The sequence below is a fragment of the Neomonachus schauinslandi genome, chromosome 9 (genome assembly GCF_002201575.2).
Source record: "Neomonachus schauinslandi chromosome 9, ASM220157v2, whole genome shotgun sequence".
Taxonomy (NCBI): Eukaryota; Metazoa; Chordata; class Mammalia; order Carnivora; family Phocidae; genus Neomonachus; species Neomonachus schauinslandi.
The window spans coordinates 61042755-61065872 of record NC_058411.1 but is presented as its reverse complement, the minus strand read 5'-3'; the positions used below and the strand labels follow the sequence as shown (position 1 = coordinate 61065872).

The following is a 23118-nucleotide window of genomic DNA, read 5'->3' as shown; positions in this document are numbered from 1 at the left end:
AAGGTGCTTTCATTTTCCTCAAATCTTTTGAGACAGTATAATTATTATCTCCTTTTATACATGAACTAAGGCTCTGAGAGGTCGATTTTCCTAAGATCACTCAATTAATAAGTGTTAAAGACCAATATGTGAACAACCCAAGCAGTCTGATACCAAAGTTCTAGTACTTAACCACTATGATACACCATACTATCTCTCCTTAGAAAGATGGGTAGAGGAGCATGGGGAAGGAGATATCCAAGTTTTTGGAAAAAGAATAAGAGGTATCAGCCTTGGGGTGTCTGGCTGGCTCAGTCAGTAGAGCATCTGACTCTTGAACTCAGGGTGGTGAGTTTGAGCCCCATGTTGGGTGTAGAGATTACTTAAAAATAAAATCTTTAAAAAAATTGTTTTTTTTCTTTTAAAACAAGAGGTATCAGCTTTCTGGAAAATGTGTTTATCCAATCCTTACGGTTTCCACAATTACACAAACTTACAATACTGAAACATCTAAGAAAATCTTTGAAGTATAAAATTATTTCAGACTCTTGACCATGGGCTTCCTTAGGAGACAAAAATTCCAAGACTATTTTTCAAATATTCTTGAGACACTATTTTGAAAACATACTAATTATGTCCTGTTGAAGAAAATCAGATTATTCCATTTTTTAAAAAAAGAAAATTAGTAACTCACTGTATGTTACATAAATGCAGAGTGAAAAGTATACTGGACCGGAATCAGCTTTGCTACTCAATAGCTGAGCTGTCCCTTAACCTCTCCAGACTTCAGTTTCTTCATGTGTAGCAGAGGAATATGGTTAGCTGGTTAAGAGGACCTAAGGGGATTAGATGAGTTTCAGGTGTCTTAACAAAGGACTATATAAATTTAGGATATTAATAATAAACAGTCATAGGTTTTCAACAACCTGGATCATGACTCATGACAAGTACTCCATACCAATATTTCTCTAGCTTTATTTCCTTTTATTTTTTACTTCAAAATTATTTGGGGGGAAAAGACTAGTTAATGAATTGGTCATACGTGAAAAAGAAAACTACACTAAAAAGATTAAGAGCAGTCACGAACATCAACTCAGAGGCTACACTTTACTACATTCTGAAAAACCAATGCCACATACCAGCTAATTTGTCCTTAAACTGTGAGATTAAGTGGAGTAATTACAAAAAAATGAAGAGGTTCAAAGACTTATAATAAATCTTATTTTTAACATGGTTCTTTATCTATTTAACTACACGTAGAATGGTTTAACCAAATTACGTTTACATAGCATTTTCCTGTTTTCCAAAAATAATTTCCATAGTTGATCCTCTACAATGAGGTATGATGAATATTATTCTTATATTAAAAAAAAAAAAAGAAACGAAACTGAGGCTCAGAAAGAATAATTTGCCCAATTGCTTTATGACAAGAAATTGGAGTGAAGGGATGACTCCCAATTCTACATGGAAAAAAGCAATTTGGATGTTCTAGAGCAAAAGAAAAGTCTCAGACATCTTTATTGGCTGACATGAGACATGGAACATGTATAAATTCAAGCTGTCTGAAAAAGCCATGTTCATTGGAGCCTGCCTGCACATCTCTAATAGTTTTAATATTCATAGAAAACTTAATATTCATGTTTGTTTGGATCTCAAACTATTATTAACTGTACAAGCAAAAATAGGACCTTTAAAGAGCAGAACCAGATTTTTTCAGAGTGGTAAACCTAATGAAGGGTGTTCCCAACCCTTCTATGACTGACCATTGCTGAGATTATTCCTTAATAAGGAAATACTTAAAATAATTTTCTCCCAAAACTCATTTGCTAGACTTCATAAACTGGCTGCTACAGAGGATCTATATCAGGAAACTCAAACATATGAGGCTTTTCTTTCAATCTACTAAAAAGGGACATTAAATACACAATGCTGGCCACATTATTTTAGCTAATGATTGAAAATAACAGCTGATGATAGCCAGTTTGGGACAAATGCCTACTGTTCCCATTTGTCTGAAAATGTTAAAATTAATCGCTATAAGTTACAAATTTTCAAAGAATACTGTTATCTGCAAATGACAAAGTATACCAACTAAAATCCTAAAAAAGACTAAAGATAATGGTGCCTCTTTGATCTGCAACATTAGTTTTTAAAATTTTAATGTTCTGAAATATAAGTAAACACATCTCAACAGCTTTATATATTTTCATACATTTTATTTTTTTAAACACTTATAATTTTGCAAGCTAGCAGTAAAATATTGAGGGCAATATTTTACTAATTAGCACCGTATACCTTTTAAAGCTGACTGGAACATTGTTTCATTGTAAATGACTGTAAAATAAAATGATCACTTCAAATGCCATATTAGTCTCAAGTAACATGTGAACCATTAATTTTATCATTATTTTTGGTGTTATGCACAAAGATGTATTTCAAAAATGAACTTAGTATCAGTTCTGTCAATCAAACAAATCAAAGTACCACAGTTTAAAGCAATATTTGACCTCTGAAACTATTATATGAGGCATATAAGAAAGCTGATAAATCAGCTATAAAAATAAGAGATACTACATAACTTATTTAGAGTCCCTTATTTTTTAGAATGAGGAAAATAATGAAAAATTCCATGGTATAAGAATCAGTTACACATACGGTTTAGTATATGTCATTATTGTCATACTTTCCTTATGAGTTTAGCCTTACCAAAAAGCCATGAAAAACGTCCAGGATAACTCACAGGGACAGCTGGAAGCCTGAAATAAGATGGCTCAGTGCGAAAGATCCCAAGCCATTCATATAATTTTAAATGGAAGCCTAGACATTTAACTCCTATTTTTGTTTCCACCTGAAAAAATCTCCTGAAAATCTGGGAAAATATCTAATTATACTCAAATCACTTTCACACATTTAAAAAAAAGGGAGTTTTTGTTTCCCGTTTTCTGAGAAGAGCACTCTTCAGAGCTATGGGGTTAAGTTCTAAGCCACGACTGACTGCTTACTAGCATGCCTGTTTTGCATACCAGTAGAATCAAGTCCAGTTTTGCCATTTGTGGATAACTATGACAAGATACAAAAGCATGTGTTTGCCATAAATAGCTCTGGCTAACAGCAAACTGCTCACACTGAGCAGATCAAATTCTCTATAAGGAGAGCACTCTGGACCACAGCCAAATCCCACTACTAATGTTTAAGACTGCTACATCATTTTTTTTTTCCAATTTGCAAAATAAATTAAGAAGTAATAGCTGAAATAAAAGTTCCTAAACATGAAAAGTATTAACTTTTGAAGGACATTTTATAAATGATTTTCATTATGACCAAATATGCATTAAGAGCTCCCTGCTTCTACTACTCAATTACTCAGAAATGTAAACGTGAATTAAAAAATAACTACCCTAATTTACCCAGAGAACAAACCTGGTATTGAAGAATATTTATGTCAAAGTGCAAAAAATAACTTCTGATCTTCATATTAACATATAAGGAAATAAATAAAGTAATGCTTATAAAAGTATCCCTCTATAACAATAATATTTTCTATTAATTGGCTTTAGAATATTTTTTAAACTCAACAAACTGGAAAATATCATGAATATTGTACAAAAAAATTCGTAAATGACCAGTGCAAAGATTAATAGCTGTTTACCCTAAAATTTGCTTCACATAACATTTTGCAAAATGTCCAAGGAAAACAAGGCAACGTTCTGTAATATGCCACAATTTTTATTGCAACGTGGCCATTATTGTGAGGGTGGGGAGTCTGATCTCAAAAACAATTTTCCATTTAAGGCTCTTTTATACAGAAATTGCCATCATGACTGATATTCAAAATATTTTTAGTGTTGCAAAACTTACATGGTAAACGTAAACTCCTACACTTATTCAGTAGTGTACACTCAATGGAAAACAAAAAGGCATTAGTAACAGCTATTTCTTTTAAGATACGCAGGTAACAGGAATGAATACTGAGGTACTAGGATAAGTTGATGACACAGTTAACAAAACTTAATTGGCATTCCTTTTCGGGGGGGTAGGGGGTTAAACTCATTACAAAAAAAGTGCTTTCAAATGCATAGTGTTATATCTGTGCTGCCATGTCACAAAAATAGGCTTGCCAAGGCAGGTGAGGTGTATGAATGCTTGAGCCTCACAGAACTGCAATCAAGTGCAACTATAAATAGTAATACTGAATAAAGTTTACCATCTGACCAGTGGATAATACTTTCAAGGCATTCAATCAGCTTACCCTTTGCAGTATTCTAAGCTATTCACATTGACAATCACTTTCATTGTAGTGCTTGCTGCAAGGGAGGCATATAACCAGTTGTTTTGGCTAAAATATGATGGGAAGGCATTCCTTGGGTTCTACATAAAAATAACAGTATTAAACAGTCTAATGGCAATCACTGATAGGCTGCTTACATGAATGATATTTCCTTCATTCACGGTATTGGAAGGACCCAGTGGGAAGAGAAAGAAGAAAAACAAAAAAACAAAAAAACAAACACCTAATACTATTTCAATTGATTGAGCTGGAGAAATGGAAGCTCCTTAAGATCCAGATGGCACTTGACTGTCATTTTATAAGGGTTTTCCTTCAAGTGAAACTACTACGTTGCCTCCCAATTTCTCTCCAAGTGTTGAACGGTCCTTTATATCATCCAAGCCATTTACTTGCCACTCATGTTTAATACCTAAAAAGGAAAAACATTATCCCATTATCTTATTATAATTAAGAAAGAGTAATTCCTCTGCACAAAATTTTTAATGTTTGTACCTGTAAACTTCTTTTTAATGGCATCTTTAGAGCTAGCATAAATCATCTTGCTTTTTAAAGGTGCACTTTCAGGAGCCCTACAGAAAAAAAAACAATAACACAATTGTTGAATCCCACTTAAAAGAAAAACAAAGGCAAAACTGACTATGTTAATAACAATCCTTGCATTTTAAAAGTACTTTTTCTTTTGTTTTTACACACCAGAATATAAATACTAGGTCTTCTTTCTTAGACTCTTTTGTTTCGTATGTGGCATCGTACAAAGCATATCGGCAATCATTCAGAGGTAGCAACTTCACAAAAGATGTGTAGGGGTCCTCTACAGTATCACCAATGTCACCCACCAAGATCTGCTTTGCTTCCTCTACAATTATTTGTCTTTTGTCATCGCTTAAACAGAAGAGAACTGCTTTCTTTCTTTTTTTGATCTCCTCTTGTGTAGAAGATTTCCTTACTTTCATATCATTAAAAACTTTGATGACTTCATCATTCACTGTAACTCCAGAAGCCTGAAATAAAAAAAGAACAGTAATTCAGAACAAGTATTTCGGTTTTAACCAAAATTACTGTTTGCCTAGGAAGGATTCACTTTAATCTGGACATCAAAAACTGCATCGTACCACGCAAGTAGTCCAATCAGATTTGCCACATTTTAAATACCAGTTATACGAGACGCACCGAAGGATTCTAACTCATCCTTCCCCATTCACCCTTTTTAAAGGGGTTTGGAGGCTGAAGTAAATGGAAGGTAGAGGGAAAGGGACAAATACAAGCTGTCCCATCGCTGATATGTTTCCTATTTCACTGGGTGATGTCAGAGCTTCAGGAGCAACAGCAAAAATACCTTCTGTATTGTGTCAACTCTGCAGGCCTTAAAAAAACACTTTTGGATTTCAGTTAAAGCTTCTATTTTTTTTCTTTAAAGTCATCCTAGCCAGTGCCGTTTCCACATAAGGAAAGAGAATCAAGTGTGAACTCCAAACCGCCCACGGCTACAACATAATTGCCTCACAGCTCAAACGCAGACACTTCCAAACTAACGGAGCTAGTGTAAAAGCTTTTTACGGCGAAAAAGCATTTTAAAGAAGCGTTTTCTCCCCTCCTTTACCTCCTCTTAGGGGTTTTATTACAGGCCACCAAGACCCTTAACCGAAAGCCTTCGGCAGGGCTTTAGAGCACTTACCAATTTTAGAGGCGAGCGCTAAGTAAAATAAGGAAGCCCGGCGCAAACGCGGCATGCGCGGGACGAGCCCCGCAGACCCTCCCACGCCGCGGGCCGCCGCTCCCAGTGCCTCGACCTCTCCAGACGCCTCCTGTCCGGCTTTAGCCCCGGCCCCCGACCCGCGTCCTCCTCGCCCTCAGGAATCCGAAGAGCGGCAGGGCCCGGCCTGATGGCGGGAGGCCCGGCTTGCCAGCTGGCTGGAGAAGACAGCAGCGGGGCCGCAGGCGCTGGAGCCCACACCTTTAAGGCGTACATCGGGTTAAAATGGCGGCCTCACTCCCAGGGCCCTGAAGGGCCGCGCGGGGGTTTTTGCTCAACGTGTCCCGGCCCTCGGTCCCCCGGGGCGGCGCGCCCGCCTTACCATAGTGCCCGCGGTTGTGGCTGCGGCGGCGGCTCGGACTCCGGCTCTGTGGCACTGGTAGGAGGAGAGGGAGGGGCGTGCGGGCAGCGGCGAGTGCGGAGCACGCCGGGAGCCGCAGCCTGAGAGGCGGAGGCGGCGGCGGCTGGGGGGCTGCGGGCGGCGGGCGAGGCGGTCACGTGGGCACGCCCCGGGCCGGCCCTTCCGCCTCCCGGCCCCGCCTGCGTCCTCGAGCTGACCCCGGCGCGCGCGCCCAGTCGACCCCGGCGGCTGCGCGGCGGTGGCTGGGGCCGGGGGGCCTGGCACAGCCGCCTCCAGCCTCGGGGCACCACTGGTCAGCCGGCCGGGAGGGCGCTCGGCTCCCAGAGGGGCGCTTCCACACTGCCTCCCCGAGGGCCGCTGCTCCCGAGCGTGGGGGCCGGCGAGGGAACAGTGCGCCAAGGTGTCTTTGTTTTAGTCTGTCACCTGTGGTTTCCACCGAAAGGGGCTGGATTCCAACGTTTTGAGGTTTTTTTTTTGGAAAACCCACGTTGAGAGACGCCGTGAATTGTTTAGATTTTCTTCCTCCAGTTAAATGAGAATAAATGCTATAGGGGGTTACCCCAGTTGACTGAATTACTCAGCAAAAGCAATATGATAAACTGAAGTGGAAAATCACTTTCCCAAAATCTGTGGTTGACATAATAACAATAGGGGGGAAATTGGGTAGTAACATCCCTTGGTAATATCCTTTTACGTATTAGACTTAATAGGATATGGATGTACTCTTTCCTTCGTAAAGCCCCAGCTATGACAGCTGATATCAAATAAATGGACCCAAGAGTAGAGATTCCTCCTTCTGGGCAATCACAACCTCTTCTAGCAAAGCCCGCATAACTGAGCCAAGCCTCTTCTCTAACTAAACCTTTTTGGTACTTACACGTGTATCCTATTTATCATAGAATAAATGTCACTTGGGCATCTGGGTGGCTCAGTCGTTTAAGAGTCTGCCTTTGGCTCAGGTCGTGATCCCGGTGTCCTGGGATCAGCCCCACATCAGGCTCCTGGCTCAGCGGGGAGTCTGCTTCTCCCTCTACACTTACCCCTGCTCGTGATCTCTCTCTCTCTCACTCAAATAAATAAAATCTTTAAAAAAGAAAAGAAAAATGTCACTTTATACTTCGAGGAAAATTTTCACAAAGATTTAATGCTTCATGGGTTTATATGAAAATATTATAAATGAAACACTTTATGTACTTATCTATAATGAAAGAAAGATTTAATGAAGTGTTTAATTATTTTGGGTTGATTTATGCTACCTTTTCTCCTGAATGTTTACTATTTCTATCTTTCTTCATATGTAAAATTGGTAAAAGAAATTTAAAGCTCTGATAAATAAACTTATTTTGTGAAAAAGACTTGCACTAAAAAAGCACACTTGTTATTACTTAAAACTGTTGGGAACAAAATAGTAAGTCCAGATAAACCTTGACACAAACTAAGCCAGAAGTACAGCACGTGGGCAAGAACTTTGGGCTGGGAGTTGGGAGACTTGGGTATTAATCTTGGCACTACCCCTATCTCTATAACCTCGAAGGACGTTCAACCCCACCAACATCTCACTAAATTACCTTTAAATTATCTCTCATTAAAAAAAAAAGCTCTCATTAAATTATCTTTAAAGTCCTTTCCAGCTTTAAAATCCAGTTTCCTAGTATACCAGTGTCTCTCGGGAAATGGTGTGTATATTTTCTCAGGATTAAGTAAATTTAGGGATGGAAAGTCATAATGAGGAGGGATTATGCCCTAATTTGTATGATAAATCCTTGTGTCCAAAATTTAATGTATTTTAAATGGACCATGTTAGGTATTGCCCAGCAAACATAGACCTAGTTTTTATGTCCACAGCTTCTGTGTATTTTTTTTTTTTAAGATTTTATTTATTTATTTGAGAGGGGGAGAGAGAGAGCACGAGCTGAGGGGGTAGGGGCAGAGGGAGAGGGAGAAGCAGACTCCCCACTGAGCAGGGAGCTCAATGTGATGCAGGGCTTGACCCCAAGATTCCTGGATGATGACCTGAGCCAAAGGCAGACACTTAACTGACTGAGCCACCCAGGTGACCCTTGTGTGTATTTTCTTAATGGAAAGATTGACTTAGTTTAGAGACAGAATTTCCCAGTGTGTAAGCCTGAATCCTAAGCAAGTGGATACAATACTTTATATTTAGCTGGTACTTTACAATTTGTGAAACTGTTGGGGAAGAAAAACTTTCCTTTGCCCTTTAAGGTCTTCTGGCTGGTCTAAAATCAGATTGGCAAGAGACAGATTAACAGAGGAAAGTCAAATTTCATTTTGTACATGAGGGAATCCAAATAAACATGAGATTCCAAAGACAAGTAGGAAAAATGACATACATATGTTTTGGGTTTTGTTTTTGTTTTTTTGGTTTTTTTTAAAGAATTTATTTATTTATTTGACAGAGAGAGACACAGCCTGAGAGGGAACACAAGCAGGGGGAGTGGGAGAGGGAGAAGCAGGCTTCCCGCTGAGCAGGGAGCCCGATACAGGGCTCGATCCCAGGACCCTGGGATCATGACCTGAGCCGAAGGCAGACGCTTAACGACTGAGCCACCCAGGCGCCCTTGTTTTTGTTTTTTAAGTAAGCTCTACACCCAGTGTGGGACTTGAACTCATAATTCTGAGATCAAGAGCCTCATGCTCTATCAACTGAGCTAGCCACAGGTGCCCCCAAACAGAGGCATATATGTCATCCTAAACTAAGGAGAAGGGGTAGGAGTCTGGGGCTTCAAAGGAAAGGAAGACAATTCACAGGAAGAAAAGAAAGAGTAAATGTTTGGTAAAAAAAAAAAAAGTTTGCTGGGCCATCCAGAAACAATGGGACATAGAGAGGGCTTTGATCAAATAGGCCTTGCTAGGTTTCTCTCTATTACGCCTAGTTCATATTTTAATGTAGTTCTCTGTGGTGATGGCTCTGTTCCTTGAGTAGATCCTCTATCTAAATTCCTTTAGGCAGCTAGAGAGGAAGCTCAGAATTTCTTCCTGTGTCTTTTGGTCCTTGATTATTTTTAGCTCAAAATAATCTGCATGCCAAAGTGGCACATCTTAGGGCTACTTATTCTGAATGCCTGCAAAACCTTTCGCTTTCTTTATCTCTCTTGAAGTTCCATGGAAATCATGGAGAATGGATCTCCAGTGCTCCAAACATTTGCTCTGTCTGGGTATCAGGCACTCTTCTCCTTCCTGGACTCTTCCTCTAAGGGTCTCCCTCCCTCCACAGCTTGAAATTTGAAACAAAGAGATTCCATAGAGTCTACAACCCTGACAGAGACCAGGTCTGGAGACAGGGACCTAAATTAGGTGTCAGAACTCCCATCAAAATTGGGGATTCCGAAGATGTTAGTCACCCCCAGCTGTGACATCAAACCCTTTCCAAACCCTTACTCCCTCTCCCCCACCCCACCACCCACTGGCAGAGTTGATATTTTCCATACACTAGGATTCTTTTCCCAAAGATATTTTTGTCTTTGCACATATCTTGTTGCATTGTACTAGTTTGTTTATGTGTTCTGCCCACTGCTAGGCTCTAAATTCCTTAAGGAGCTGAGTCCTACTCAGTCTTTGAATTTCTGGAACCTGGAATATAGTAGGTGCTCAATAGATAATGAAGTAATAGATTTAAGATGCTTTAGTGCTATAAAGAGAGCAAAAAGGAAGCTCTTGAAGACTGTGAGTTCTTTCCACATGCCCTTGTGAAGCCGGCACTTAGAACCTCAGGGCCAGTAGCAACTCCTTTTCTTCATATCTGTTATTTATAACCAGAACCTACCACCACTTGGTAAAGGGATGGCATTACCAAGAATTGCTGCATGAATTTTGGATCCTGTGTAGTGGAGGGATCTGAGTGTCAGACATCATATATGTGGGAAACAAAGGCAGAAGAAAAATTATTAAATTTCCTTACTACTTACAGCGCATTGACACGTCCTTGAAACAGGCAGAGTGACATTCCTCTAGGGACTCAGCTGCTTCAGTGTTAATACTTTGCTAAGGGCAAAAGACAATCTTAGCCTGACCCCCAGGATCCTGTAAGTCTACTTTAACATATAAAAATTCCTTTGGACACTTCCTTTATCTCTACCCCCCTCCCAAGATACATGTTTGGCAATCATCCCCCAGGCATATGACCCACCGATATACATCATGACTCAGGTTTTATTAGACAGTAATAAATGACCTTTTCTGGGGCACCTGGGTGGCTCAGTTGGTTAAGCGTCTGCCTTCAGCTCAAGTCATGATCCCAGAGTCCCGTGATCAAGCACCACGTTGGGCTCCCTGCTCAGCAGGGAGTCTGCTTTCCCTCTCCCCCTCCTCCTTTTCTCTCCTCCCCGCCCCCCGTGCGCGTGCACACTCTCTCTCTCTCAAATAAATAAATAAATAAATAAAATCTTTTAAAAAATGACCTTTTCCTAGCATATAGGTAGCCCCCTGACAGTCCTGGAAACCTTGCTTCCAAAATTCCTTAGAGACTTAATGCTATCTCTAACTCTTTCCCAACTTGAAAGCATATAATGGGCCGCTCCTCATGACCCCGGTGCAGCTCTTCCTACCCACGGGTCCTGTCCCTGTGCTTTAATAAAACCACCTCTTTGCACCAAAGACGTCTCAAGAATGCGTTCTTGGCGGTGGGCTTTGAACCCTCATGTCTTTCCTACATCTACATGTATTAGTTTCCCATGGCTGCCACAGCAAACTCCTGTGAATTTAGTGGCTTAATACAAGTTTATTGTGTTACAATTCCAGAGGTCAGAAGTCAGAAATGAGTCCTGCAGGGCTAAAATCAAGGTGAAGGCAGCCCTACTTGCTTTTGGAGCTACGGGAAGAGAATCTTTTGGAGCTACGGGAAGAGAATCCGTTTCCTTGTCCTTTCCAGCTTCTAGAGGCTGCCCACATTCCTTCGCTTATGGCCCCCAGACAGCTTCAGTCATCACGTCTCTGATTCTCTCCTGCCTCCCTCTTTTACTCCTGAGGACCATTGTGATTATTTTGGACCCGCTGGATAATTTAGGATAATCTCCCAGCTCAAAATCATTAACTTAATCACATCTGCAAAGTCTCTTTTGCTGTTAAAGTAGCATAGTCAAAGGTTCTGGGTCTTAAAACAGGGCCATCCTTTGGGGATGTTTAAAAAAAAAAAAGAAACAACAAGCCCCAGATGGAGTCATTTGGCCCCCCGCACCCTGTGACAGCAAACCAAGAATTACGGTTTCAACATATCCCAGGAATATGAATTCTTCAAAGTCAGTCTGGAGTTTGCTGATCAGCACCAGTGAGGTGGTCTGCATGATACAAATCCTACTGTGCCCCCCGCCCAGAAGATGTCCTGGCCTGCAACAGACCTTTCTTTTGCTAATAACTCCCTTGCCCCACTTGGTTCTATAAAAACCTTCCACTTTGTACAACTCCTCGGAGCATCTCCGTACTTGCTAGAGGGATGCTGCTGGATTCATGAATCATTTAATAAAGCCAATTAGATCTTCAAACTTACTTCAATTTTTTTTTAAAGATTTTATTTATTTATTTGACAGAGAGAGACCCAGCGAGAGAGGGAGCACAAGCAGGGGGAGTGGGAGAGGGAGAAGCAGGCTTCCCGCGGAGCAGGGAGCCCGATGCGGGGCTCGATCCCAGGACCCTGGGATCATGACCTGAGCTGAAGGCAGATGCTTAACGACTGAGCCACCCAGGCGCCCCTAAGACAGAGAGAGACACAGCGAGAGAGGGAACACAAGCAGGGGGAGTGGGAGAGGGAGAAGCAGGCTTCCCGCGGAGCAGGGAGCCCGATGCGGCTCTCGATCCCAGGACCCCGGGATCATGACCTGAGCCAAAGGCAGACGCTTAAGGACTGAACCACCCAGGCGCTCCTTGAATTTTGTTTTTTAACCAGGGCCATTATTCTGCCTACCACACCACATCTGTTCCCTTTAGCAATTTCAAGCCCAAACAAATAACAGGTGGGACAGAAGGACCCTAAACAATCCAGTTCTAGAACTCACATCTCAGCTCCAGTTTTCCATTTGCTGGACCACACGTGGAGGGCAGCGGCACACCGCATTAGGACTACGTCAGAGTGGCCTCACGGAGGATGGATCTGAATGGAATCTTAGCTCTGACACATGGTAGTGGCACAGTCTTGGGCCATTTACTTCGCTGCTCTGAGGCTGTTTCTTCCTGCGTGAAAAGGGGATTATGTCATCTCCTCGCTCTTGGAATTACGGTGAGGATCAGGTGAGATAAAGTATGTAAAACTCTTTCCAGTACAAGAATAGGAACCCTAACGGCCATTGTTAGTAACAGTGTGGAGTGAAGGTGAGAGCATGATTTTACCAATGATGGGGTTCAGGGCAGGCTGCCCCCAAATATGCCACTTTGGCGTATTGATTATTTTAAGTTAAAGTTACTTAAGAAACATCCAGTGCATCCCTGCTCAGCGGAGAGCCTGCTTCTCCCTTTCCCTCTGCCTGCCGCTCTGCCTACTTGTGCTCTCTCTCTGTCAAATAAATAAATTTAAAAAAATAATAAATTAAAAAAAAAAAGAAACATCCAGTGCAAACAGCACGCACTGATCATCCTTTGTCCCCCTGAAGGCAGGAAATAATCTCCTCTGTGAAAGGTACCCTTCCTGTACCAGGAGGTAAAGAGACATCCTATCACCAGAGATAGCAAATTCAGGGCCAAGAAAGCTGTATAAACAATGCTTGTTACTTCCTCACTAGTTCAGTACCCTCAGATCACGCTTCTTTGTCTTGGTAATTGCTCACACAGTTATCATGTCTTTGCTTAAAAGGGATGAAAGCTGCCTGCCTTGAGTTTCACATTTCTATGAGCTCCTGTGTATGAAATTAAGTTTGTTTTTCTCTTGTTAATCTGTTTTATGTCCATTGAATGATTAGGCCAGCCAAAGAATCTAGAAGGGGAGAAAGGAAGTTTTCCTTCCTTTCATTCCCACCAACTCACAGGTGGCAGTCGTGAAGCAATCCCAGGTCTCATGGGTATTGATTTGTAAGGCTTAGCTTAAGTTGGTTTATTCAAGATACTTTAGAAAATCGGAAAAGTGAACATCCCCGATGCATAGTCTCCCAAGAAACAAACTAGCAGGATTTTCTGTGGCATATAAAAGTTTAGAGTCATTTTTCAAGTCCTGTCGAAACCAATGAATCTGAAAGATTATGCAGACAAATTCTATCCTGGCCCCATTCACTGTCAAGACACATCACACTCAGCTCCCACAGCTACTTCCTGACAAAGACAAATGTAAGCGTAAAGACATTTGCCACTTCAAAATGTACCTTTCTACCCACATGCCTTCTTTATTCTGACATCTCTCCTAACCCACGCCTGAGCTAAAAGACTGGTAAGGAGGCAAGTCAAGTATTTTTCTAAATTCGAGTTGGAACTTAGAAGGAGAAAATAAACATAGTGGGAGATGTGTGTCAGAGTCTGATCTCTGTGACTCACTCTCTGATCCACAAAACTCACTTTGGGTCTTACACGTCTCATTTCTAGTTCTTTCTAACTTAGGAACATGACCTCACAGTAAAGGAACTTAGCAGTTTACGTCACATGATGAAGCAGTGAGGTAGAGTCCCGCAGTGCCGGGCAGGAAGTAGTGAAATGTTTGAAACAGTTGCAAACTCTGTATTCATAGATGCTAGTTTTGATTTATTTATTTTAAAGTATGTTTGAAAAAGATTTATCTATTTTAGAGCGAGAGCACGTGTGTGCGCAGGAGGAGGGGCAGAGGGAGAGCGAGAGAGAATCTCAAGTAGACCCCTCGCTGAGCGTGGAGCTGGATGTGGGGCTCGATCTCACAGCCCTGAGATCATGACCTAAGCTGAAATCAAGAGCTGGACACTTAACTGACTGAGCGACCCAGGTGCCCCGCTAGTTTCAGTTTATTAACTCACAGACACATTTATCAGATTCACCTATCATTGATTTGCTACTAATCGAATCATGAGAATAAGTAGCAACTGGTTACCTAAATTATACAACACCTACAAAAACAGCATCTGAGAAAAGAAACTTGCTTGTAATTTATTTAAGGTGGAAATCCTTTGTTTAGCGTACTTTATTACAAGAGCTGTAGATTTTTATTCTTTATTTTATGTTTTTTAGATTTTATTTTTAAATAATCTCCACACCCAGTGTGGGACTCAAACTTACAACCCCGAGATCAAGAGTAGCATGCTCGGGGTGCCTGGGTGGCTCAGTCGGGCGTCTGCCTTCCGCTTGGGTCATGATCCCGGGGTCCTGGGATAGAGCCCCGCATCGGGCTCCCTGCTCCACGGGAGGCCTGCTTCTCCCTCTCACAATCCCCCTGCTTGTGTTCCTTCTCTCACTCTCTCTCTCTATCAAATAAATAAAAAAAGTCTTAAAAAAAAAAAAAAAGAGTAGCATGCTCTACTGACTGAGCCAGCCAAGTGTCCCCACCAAAGCTGTAGAGTTTTAGGTCACAGAAATCATATAGACACGAAAAGCATTCCATCCAAAAACTATTATGTTAACAGACGTGAATAAGAGTAGGCAAGAGAACAAAAACTAAATCAAGAATGACAAAAGCTTACTCAGTCACTCATTCTTTTGTTTCATTTATTGAGCACCTCTGCTAGAAGCTGAGAATGCAGAGATAAAAATAACATAATTCCCGCCTGGAAAAGAGTCAATTCTGTGAAATTACAGCAAGGAAGCCAATGTCTATGGAAGAGTTGCATGGGTTGGGAGCACAAAGGAGGGCCACCAGCTCAGTCTGGAGGGAACTGGGTCCAAAGGGACAAGTGCAAGGTCACTAGGCAGATAGGATAAAGGGCATGCAAAGCAGAGGGAACCGAATGTACAAAGCCACAACAGTATTCTGCAGGCAATGAGAAAGACAACAAAGATTTTTCAATTATGTTTTTTTATAACAGCTATATTGAGATATTATTCACATATCATAAAATTCACCCTTTCAAAGTGTACCACTCAGTGGTTTTTAGTATATTCGCTGTTGTCCAACCATCACCCTATCTAAGTTTAGAACATTTTTATGGATCCCAAAGGAAAACTCCACAACCATTTTGAGCAGTCATTCCACATTCCCGCCTCCCCTCAGCCCCTGGCAACCACTAATCTGGGAGGATTTCCCTGTTGTGGACATTTCATATGAATGCAATCATATAATACATAGTTTTTTGTGACTGGCTTCTTTCACTTCGAATAACATTTTTTTTTTTAAAGATTTTATTTATTTATTTGAGAGAGAGAGAATGAGAGAGCACATGAGAGGGGGGAGGGTCAGAGGGAGAAGCAGACCCCCCGCCGAGCAGGGAGCCCGATGCGGGACTCGATCCCGGGACTCCAGGATCATGACCTGAGCCGAAGGCAGTCTCTTAACCAACTGAGCCACCCAGGCGCCCCATCGAATAACATTTTCAAGGTTCATCCATGTTGTGCCATATGTCAGTACTTTGTTCTTTTTTAGGGTCAAATAATGGTTGTATGGATATAACACATTTCCTTTATCCATTCATTAGTTGATGGGCCTTTCAGCTGTTTGCACTTTTTGGTTATTGTGAATAATGTTGCCATAAACACTCATGTACACATTTTTGTGTGAACACTTATTTATTTTCATTTCTTTGGTGTATATACCTGCAAGTGGAATTACTGGGTCGTATGGTAACTTCACATTTAACATTTTGGGGAGCCGCCAAACTTTTCGAAAGTGGCCACCCCATTTTATAATCTCATTCACAATGTTCCAATTTCTCTACAATCCTCACCAACACTTGTTATTGTTTGTCTTTTTTTTTTTTAAGATTTTATTTATTTATTTGACAGAGAGAGACACAGCGAGAGAGGGAACACAAGCGGGTGAGTGGGAGAGGGAGAAGCAGGCTTCCCGCAGAGCAGGGAGCCCCATGTGGGACTCGATCCCAGGGCCCAGGGATCATGACCTGAGCCTGAGGCAGACAGGCAGACGCTTAAGGACTGAGCCACCCAGGCGCCCCTTGTTTGTCTTTTTTTATTTTAGCCATCTGAGTGAGTGTGAAGTGGTACCTCCTTGTGGTTTTGATTTGCATTTCCCTCATGGCTGATGATGTTGAGCGTCTTTTCACGTGCTTATTGGCCATTTGTGTATCTTCTTTGGAGAAATATCTGTTAATACCCTCAGTTCATTTTTCATTTTTTAAAAATTTAAAAAAGATTTTATTTACTTGAGAGAAAGAGCAGCACAAGCAGGGGGATAGGCAAGGGAGAGAGAAAGGGAGAAACAGGCTTCCCGCTGAGCAGGGAGCCCGATGTGGGGCTCGATCCCAGGACCCTGGGATCATGACCTGAGCTGAAGGCAGATGCTTAACCAACTGAGCCACCCGGGTGCCCACTTCCCAGTTCATTTTTTAAATTGGTTATTTGTCTTTTTATTAAGTTGTTAGAGTTCTTTATATACTTTGGATCCAAGTCCCTTATTAGGTATATGATTTACAAAAAATTTCTCATTCTGTGGGTTGTGGGTTGTCTTTTCAGCTTTTCAGTGATGTCCTTAGAAGCAGAAAACTTTGAAAATGTGATGAAGTCTAGTTTATCTAGTTTTCCTTTTGTTTCCTGTGCTTTTGGTGTTATAGCTAAGAAACCATTGCCTCACCTATGTTTATAAAGATTTTCTCCCATTTTTTCCCTAAGAGTTTTGTTTTGTAATTCCAGGCGCCTGGGTGGCTCAGTCAGTTAGGCGACTGCCTTCAGTTCAGGTCATGATCCTGGAGTCCCGGGATCGAGTCCCACATCGGGCTCCCTGCTCAGCAGGGAGTCTGCTTCTCCTTCTGACCCTCCCCCCTCTCATGTGCTCTCTCTCTCAAATAAATAAAATCTTTAAAAAAAAAGAGTTTTGTAATTCCAGCTTTACATGTAGAGCTCAAATTTGTTTTTTAAATGCCATTATAGGTACACTAGCAATCACATTAAAAACCGCTATCAATTTTTAGATTTATAATTGCTTACTGACAAATTGAACTAATAAGAAAGCAATTTCTCTTGCCTTTCACACTTTGATGGCAGGTCTTAAAATTAATCTCTAAACAAATATATCCGTAGGGGCACCTGGGTGACTCTTGGTTTTGGCTCAGGTCACGATCTCAGGGTGTGGGGGACCTGGGGCTCAGCAGGGGAGTCAGCTGGAGATTCTTTCCCCCTCTACTCCTCGCCCTGCTTGTGCACTCTCTCTCAAACAAACAAGCAAACTCTTGAAAAAATATCAATAGAATATACATAGCTTTTTGTTTTTATTCTTTGATGTTTTTAAGTATGTGCCAAGAATTGTGCTAGGCACCGGATAGAAGATGAAGAAAACAAACATGGTCCCTGCTTTCATGCAGCTTAAAGTCTGTTGAAAAAATAGCAGGGGACTTAAGAAGGAAGATTTCTCATCTTGAAGAGCATTCCAAAGACAACAGCATGAAAAAAGAGGCTCGGTCTTTTGGGGAAAAGAAAAAGCCAGTGAAGCTACAGTGTAGAAGACAAGGAGAGCACAACAAAATGAGGCTGAAGTGGTTAGGGGCCAACTAATGCAGGAACTGTAAACCTGTCCCAAACCCTGGGTTGAAGCTCCCCCGGGGTCCCAGCAAACTCCCTGGGCGAGGGGCGGATGCTTTCGGTTTTAAGGGAAACTTACAGCGACATCTCTCGGACACCGCGGGAACTTACCAACTCGAGTGTTTACACTTTCAACTTCAGATCCCGCGGTTCCTTTGGATGAGTTTTCCGCTGTTGGTGTGATTAAAAAGCTACTCCCTCGAGAGAATCCGTGTGGAGCAGGAAATGAGGGTGGTTGTGTACAATCTGATGCCAAGGTTTGAGAAGTTATGTAGCGCCCAGCAGGCGCTGTTAGGACATAAATATTAAGTCACTTGGACTTTACTTAATAAACAGAACTCTTAGGTATTTCTTTGGGCCTAAGAGTACCTTGAAAACAATTACTGGGATACTAAGGGCACCTTGAACAGAGAAAATTTGGCAGCTTCTACTGTTAAGGATCTCCGGGTTTTATTCTGTGTTACAGGAAGCTATTAAAAGGTTTAAAATAAGAAGAGTGACATGGAGTAAATTATAGTATCTTCTAGTAAAATAATAGTTAAAAAATCTAGACATTTAACCTAAAGTGATTCTATCAGTTACTTGTTTAATTATCACAATGTCTTAGGTTTAAATTTTGAAACTCTAATTAATTAGGGACTCCTGCGCTTTCCTCCCTAACAATTTTGCCCCAAGGCTAGAGGCCCAAGAACCAAAGCAGAGGCAGGTGTCTTTCAATGACTTAAATTGTTTCTCCCTCTGCAAACTCTGTCTACATATTTATGCCAGCTCACATACTTTATAAAATTTTCTGTAGAGTTATCTTTCTTTTCCTTATTTGTAGCAATTCTTTATGTGTTCAGTATACCAGATTTTTGTCTGTTAGAATATGCATTGCAAATATTTTTTTAATTTTAAATAATTTTTTAAAATTTTAAATAATTAAAAAAAATTTTTTTAATTTAAAAGATTAAATTTTTTATTTTTTTATTTGTCAGAGAGACCCAGGCGCCCCACTATCTTCTCCCATTCTCTGGGCCATTTTTTCATTTTGTTTTTGGTGTCTCCTAAGAAGTTAAAAAAATTATGTGATAGAATGTATCAGGGGCACCTGGGTGGCTCAGTCGTTAAGCGTCTGCCTTCGGCTCAGGTCTTGATCCCAGGGTCCTGGGATCAACTCCCACATTGGGCTCTCTGCTCGGCGGGGAGCCTGCTTCTCCCTCTCCTACTCCCCCTGCTTGTGTTCCCTCTCTCACTGTGTCTCTGTCAAATAAATAAATAAAAATCTTTAAAAAAAAAAGAATGTATCAAGTTATTCCTTTAGGTTTGTGCCTTTTATGTTTATGGTTTGTCTTCCCCCTTCCTTCCTTGCTCCCTCCCTCCCATCTTTCTCCCCCTACCCTTCTCCTCCTTCTCCTCTACTTCCTCCTTCTTCCCATCTTTTCTCCTTTCTTTCAAGAAATCCTTCCCCACTAGATATTTGATGAGCTCAAGGAATCAGTATTAGTCTTTTTAATGTAATGATATTGAGGTGATTTTTGTTTAGGGTCCCTTTCCTTTTAGAGATACATTCTGAAATATTTACAGATGAAGTAGTGTGATGAGGAAGTTAGTTCCTTTTTTTTTTTTTTTTTTAAGGTTTTGTTTATTTATTTGTCAGAGAGCCAGAACAGGAGAGCACAGGCAGGGGGGAGCGGCAGGCAGAGGGAGAAGCCAACTCTCCGCTGAGCAGGGAGCCCCATGTAGGACTCGATACCAGGCTCTTGGGACCATGGCCTGAGCCGAAGGCAGACACTTAACCGACTGAGCCACGCAGGCGCCCCACACGGAAGTTCATTCTATCTAATTTGTGTATGTTAAAATTTGCCCATAATAAAAAAGCATATATATAATATAGAGATGAAATCCTTTTCAATCTTGATATAAAAATATTTTCCTATATATTCTTCAAATAATTGTAAAGTTTTATTCTTTGTATTTAGGCTTCTAATCCCTGGGTGACTCTGAAACACCGCCAGAGAAGAGCACCAGAGAACAGGCTTTTATTGGGCTATCCAGAGACGGTCAAGAAGGAATGCCTGTGTGGTTGGCTGCGTCCTATGACAATTTTTATCCCAGGAAAGTTCTTTCCAAACCAATGAGGACAGTTTGCCTTTGCTATGTGGAGGCATATTTTTGACCTAAATTTGAAGAATGAGGCCCATTATCTTCTACAAATAGGAATAACCAAAGGAGTATTTTACATTTATTAAAAGATTTTTAGACCCTGCTCTTCTTGGTCATTTATTTTTTGGCCATAGGTCAGAACATTTAAAAAAATGTGATAATTGCATTATTTATCTAAGTAGAATACTTTTGCTAAAGCTTCATCTCAAAAAGTTAGCTCTTGGGCGCCTGGGTGGCTCAGATGGTTAAGCGTCTGCCTTCGGCTCAGGTCATGATCTCAGGGTCCTGGGATCGAGTCCCGCATCGGGCTCCCTGCTCTTTGGGAGCCTGCTTCTCCCTCTGCCTCTCTCTCTCTCTCTGTCTCTCATGAATAAATAAATAAAATCTTAAAAAAAAACAAACAAACAGTTTAAAAAAAAAAAAAAAGTTAGCTCTTTAAGATTCTGCCCTTGGAATTCCTACCTTCAAAGTAACATGCACATTTAGAGACGAAGGGCTTCTTTCACATTTGGGTGGGGGCAGTGGTAGATGTTTTTAGATCCAGTAGAAAAGAGTTCAAGCTAAGAGTCTTTGAGCTGCTGGGATTCCTAACATATGTGAACTCTCAATACGCTTTCTCTAATTCTACCAGATGTAGCCATAGCGAGTCCATCAACTTCTAACTTGCAGTAGTTATAGATCTCTTGCTTTCTATTATACAGGATGGATTTCCAGATGTTCTTTTGATTTGTAGTTTGCTCATTTCTCTCCAAGAAATTGTCAAGAGACGGTCTGGACTGGTGGACCATTTATCTTTGTCCTAAAAGATGGCATTGTTAGGCCACCCAGTAAGTTAAACAAAGAGAGTACTTTGCAGACTCTGACAGAGTTGGTTTAGACTTTAGAGAGAAAAAAAACTGAGTTGAAATGGAGGCTTCTGGCTCTGGATATGATCTATCTTTGAGAGTATGTGAGAATATGTATTCCACTGTTGTTGGGTGGAGGGCTCCATGAATGTTGAGTAGATCCTATTGATTGATAGTGTTATATACTTGCTGATTTTCTGCCTAGTTGTCCTATTAATTGTTGAGAGAGGAGGGGTGAAGTCCCCACCTGTAACTATGGATTTGTCTATTTCTCCTTTCAGTTCTATCAGTTTTTGTTTCCACATGTTTTGCATCCCTAAATGCATACACATTTAGAATCACCATTCTTGGTGTATTGATCCCTTTATTATCATGTAATGTCCCTTCCTGTCTTTGGTAACCTTCATTGTTCTTAAGTCTATTTTACCTGATATTGATTTATATAGCCACTCCTGATTTTCTTTAATCAATGTTTACATGCTTTATCTTTTTCCATCCTTTTACTTTCAAGCTACCCATATAGTTAAATTTGAAGTGCGTTTCTTGTAGACCGCATATAATTTGGCCATGTGTCTTAATCCATTTTGTCAATCTCTCTTTTTAATTAGTAGACTATTTATTTGAACACTTTTAGGTTTACATAAAACTAGAGCGGAAAGTAGAGAGAGTTCTCATATACTTCCTAATCTCCATCCCCAGTTTTCCCTCTTAGTAACATCTTCCATTAATGTGCTACATTTGTTATAACTGATAAACCAATATTGATACCTTATTATTAACTAAAGCCCATAGTTTACATCAGGATTCATTCTTTGTGTTGTACATTCTATGGGTTTTAACAAATCTATAATGAAATATAGCCACCATTACAGAATCATATAGAATAGTTTCACTGCCCTAAAAAGCCCCTGTGCTCCATTCAACCCTCTTTTACTCTCTCCCTCCCAGCCCTGGCCAATTTCTTTTGTTGTTGTTCTATTTTTTTAATCGGTATAGATTAAGCCTGGGTGGCTCGGGTCATGATCCCACAGTCCTGGGATCAAGCCCCGCATCGGGCTCCCTGCTCAGCGGGAAGCCTGCTTCTCCCTCTCCCACTCCCCCTGCTTGTGTTCCCTCTCTCGCAGCCTCTGTCCAAAAAAAAAAAAACATATAATTATTGCTTTGTTAGGGTTTATGTCTACCTTTTTTTTTCTTTTCTGTTCCTTCTCCAAAGATGTACGCGTCCCAATCCCTGGAATCCCTATGAATATGTTACTTTACATGGCAAAAGAGACTTCTAAAATGCTATTAACTAAAGGACCTTGAATGGGGAGATTTTCCGAGTTGTGTGGGCAGATATCATGTACTCAAATGGGTCTTTAAAATCAGAGAAAATTCCCTGGCAGTGGTTAGAGGAAGATGTGATTATTGAAGAAAGGCACAGAGAAATGTTATGTTGGTAGATTTGAAGATGAAGGGGGCCATGAGCCAAGGAATGTGGGTGACCTCTAGAAGCTGGAAAGAGCACGGAAATGGTTCTTTCCTAGAGACTTCAGGAAGAAAAGCAGTTCTCTGAAAACTTTATTTTAGCCCATGAGATTTGTGTCAGACTTCTAACCCACAACTAACAAGCTTATATCATCTAAGCTGCTAAATTTGTGGCAATTTGTTACAGCAGCAATAGAAAACTGAAACTGTTTCAGGTGTGTTTGTAGTTGCTCACTGAAGCATTTTTATCATGGTGCTTTATATTTTTCCTTTTTTAGATTTAGTTATTTCAGAGACAGAGAGAATGCAGGGGGAGGGAAGAAGGGGAAGCAGACTTCCGGATGAGGATGAAGCCCAACGTGGGGCTCCATGCGGGGCTCGACCTCTTCACCAAGGAATCATGACCTGAGCGGAAACAAAGATTCAGACGCTTAACCGAGCCACCCAGGTGCCCCTATCATGGATGCTTTAAAATCTTTGTCACATAGTTTTGTCATCTTGGTGTTGGCATCTTTCTCTTTTTCATTCAGTTTGAGATCTTCCTAGTTCGTGGTGTAATTTTCGACTGAAACATGGACATTTTCATATTATGACTCTGGACCTTATTTAAATCTTGCTTCGCTGGCTTTCTCTGATCCCACTGGCAGGGAAAGCCTGGGAACTGCCTTGTAATTGCCAGATGCAGTAGAAATCCAAG

The 23118-nt window shown here is 41.0% G+C and overlaps 1 protein-coding gene across 1 annotated transcript; it reads right to left on the bottom strand.

The window, feature by feature from the left end:
- Nucleotides 1–2110: 2110 nt before the first annotated feature.
- CFL2 (cofilin 2) lies at nt 2111–6449 on the bottom strand. The gene is made up of 4 exons (XM_021695390.1): nt 6343–6449; nt 4961–5268; nt 4760–4836; nt 2111–4676 (listed from the first exon to the last, which is right to left on the bottom strand). The coding sequence occupies exons 1-4, from the start codon at nt 6343–6345 to the stop codon at nt 4564–4566; spliced, it is 501 nt and encodes a 166-aa protein (XP_021551065.1). The 5' UTR covers nt 6346–6449; the 3' UTR covers nt 2111–4563.
- Between the last annotated feature and the right edge of the window lie 16669 nt (nt 6450–23118).

Excerpts from the sequence above, each read along its gene's own strand:
- CFL2 (XM_021695390.1), bottom strand. Across the intron at positions 4,837-4,960 it reads GACCTAGTATTTATATTCTG|GGCTCCTGAAAGTGCACCTT; the intron begins GTGTGTAAAAAC and ends TTTTTTCTGTAG. Across the intron at positions 4,677-4,759 it reads CATTAAAAAGAAGTTTACAG|GTATTAAACATGAGTGGCAA; the intron begins GTACAAACATTA and ends TTTCCTTTTTAG.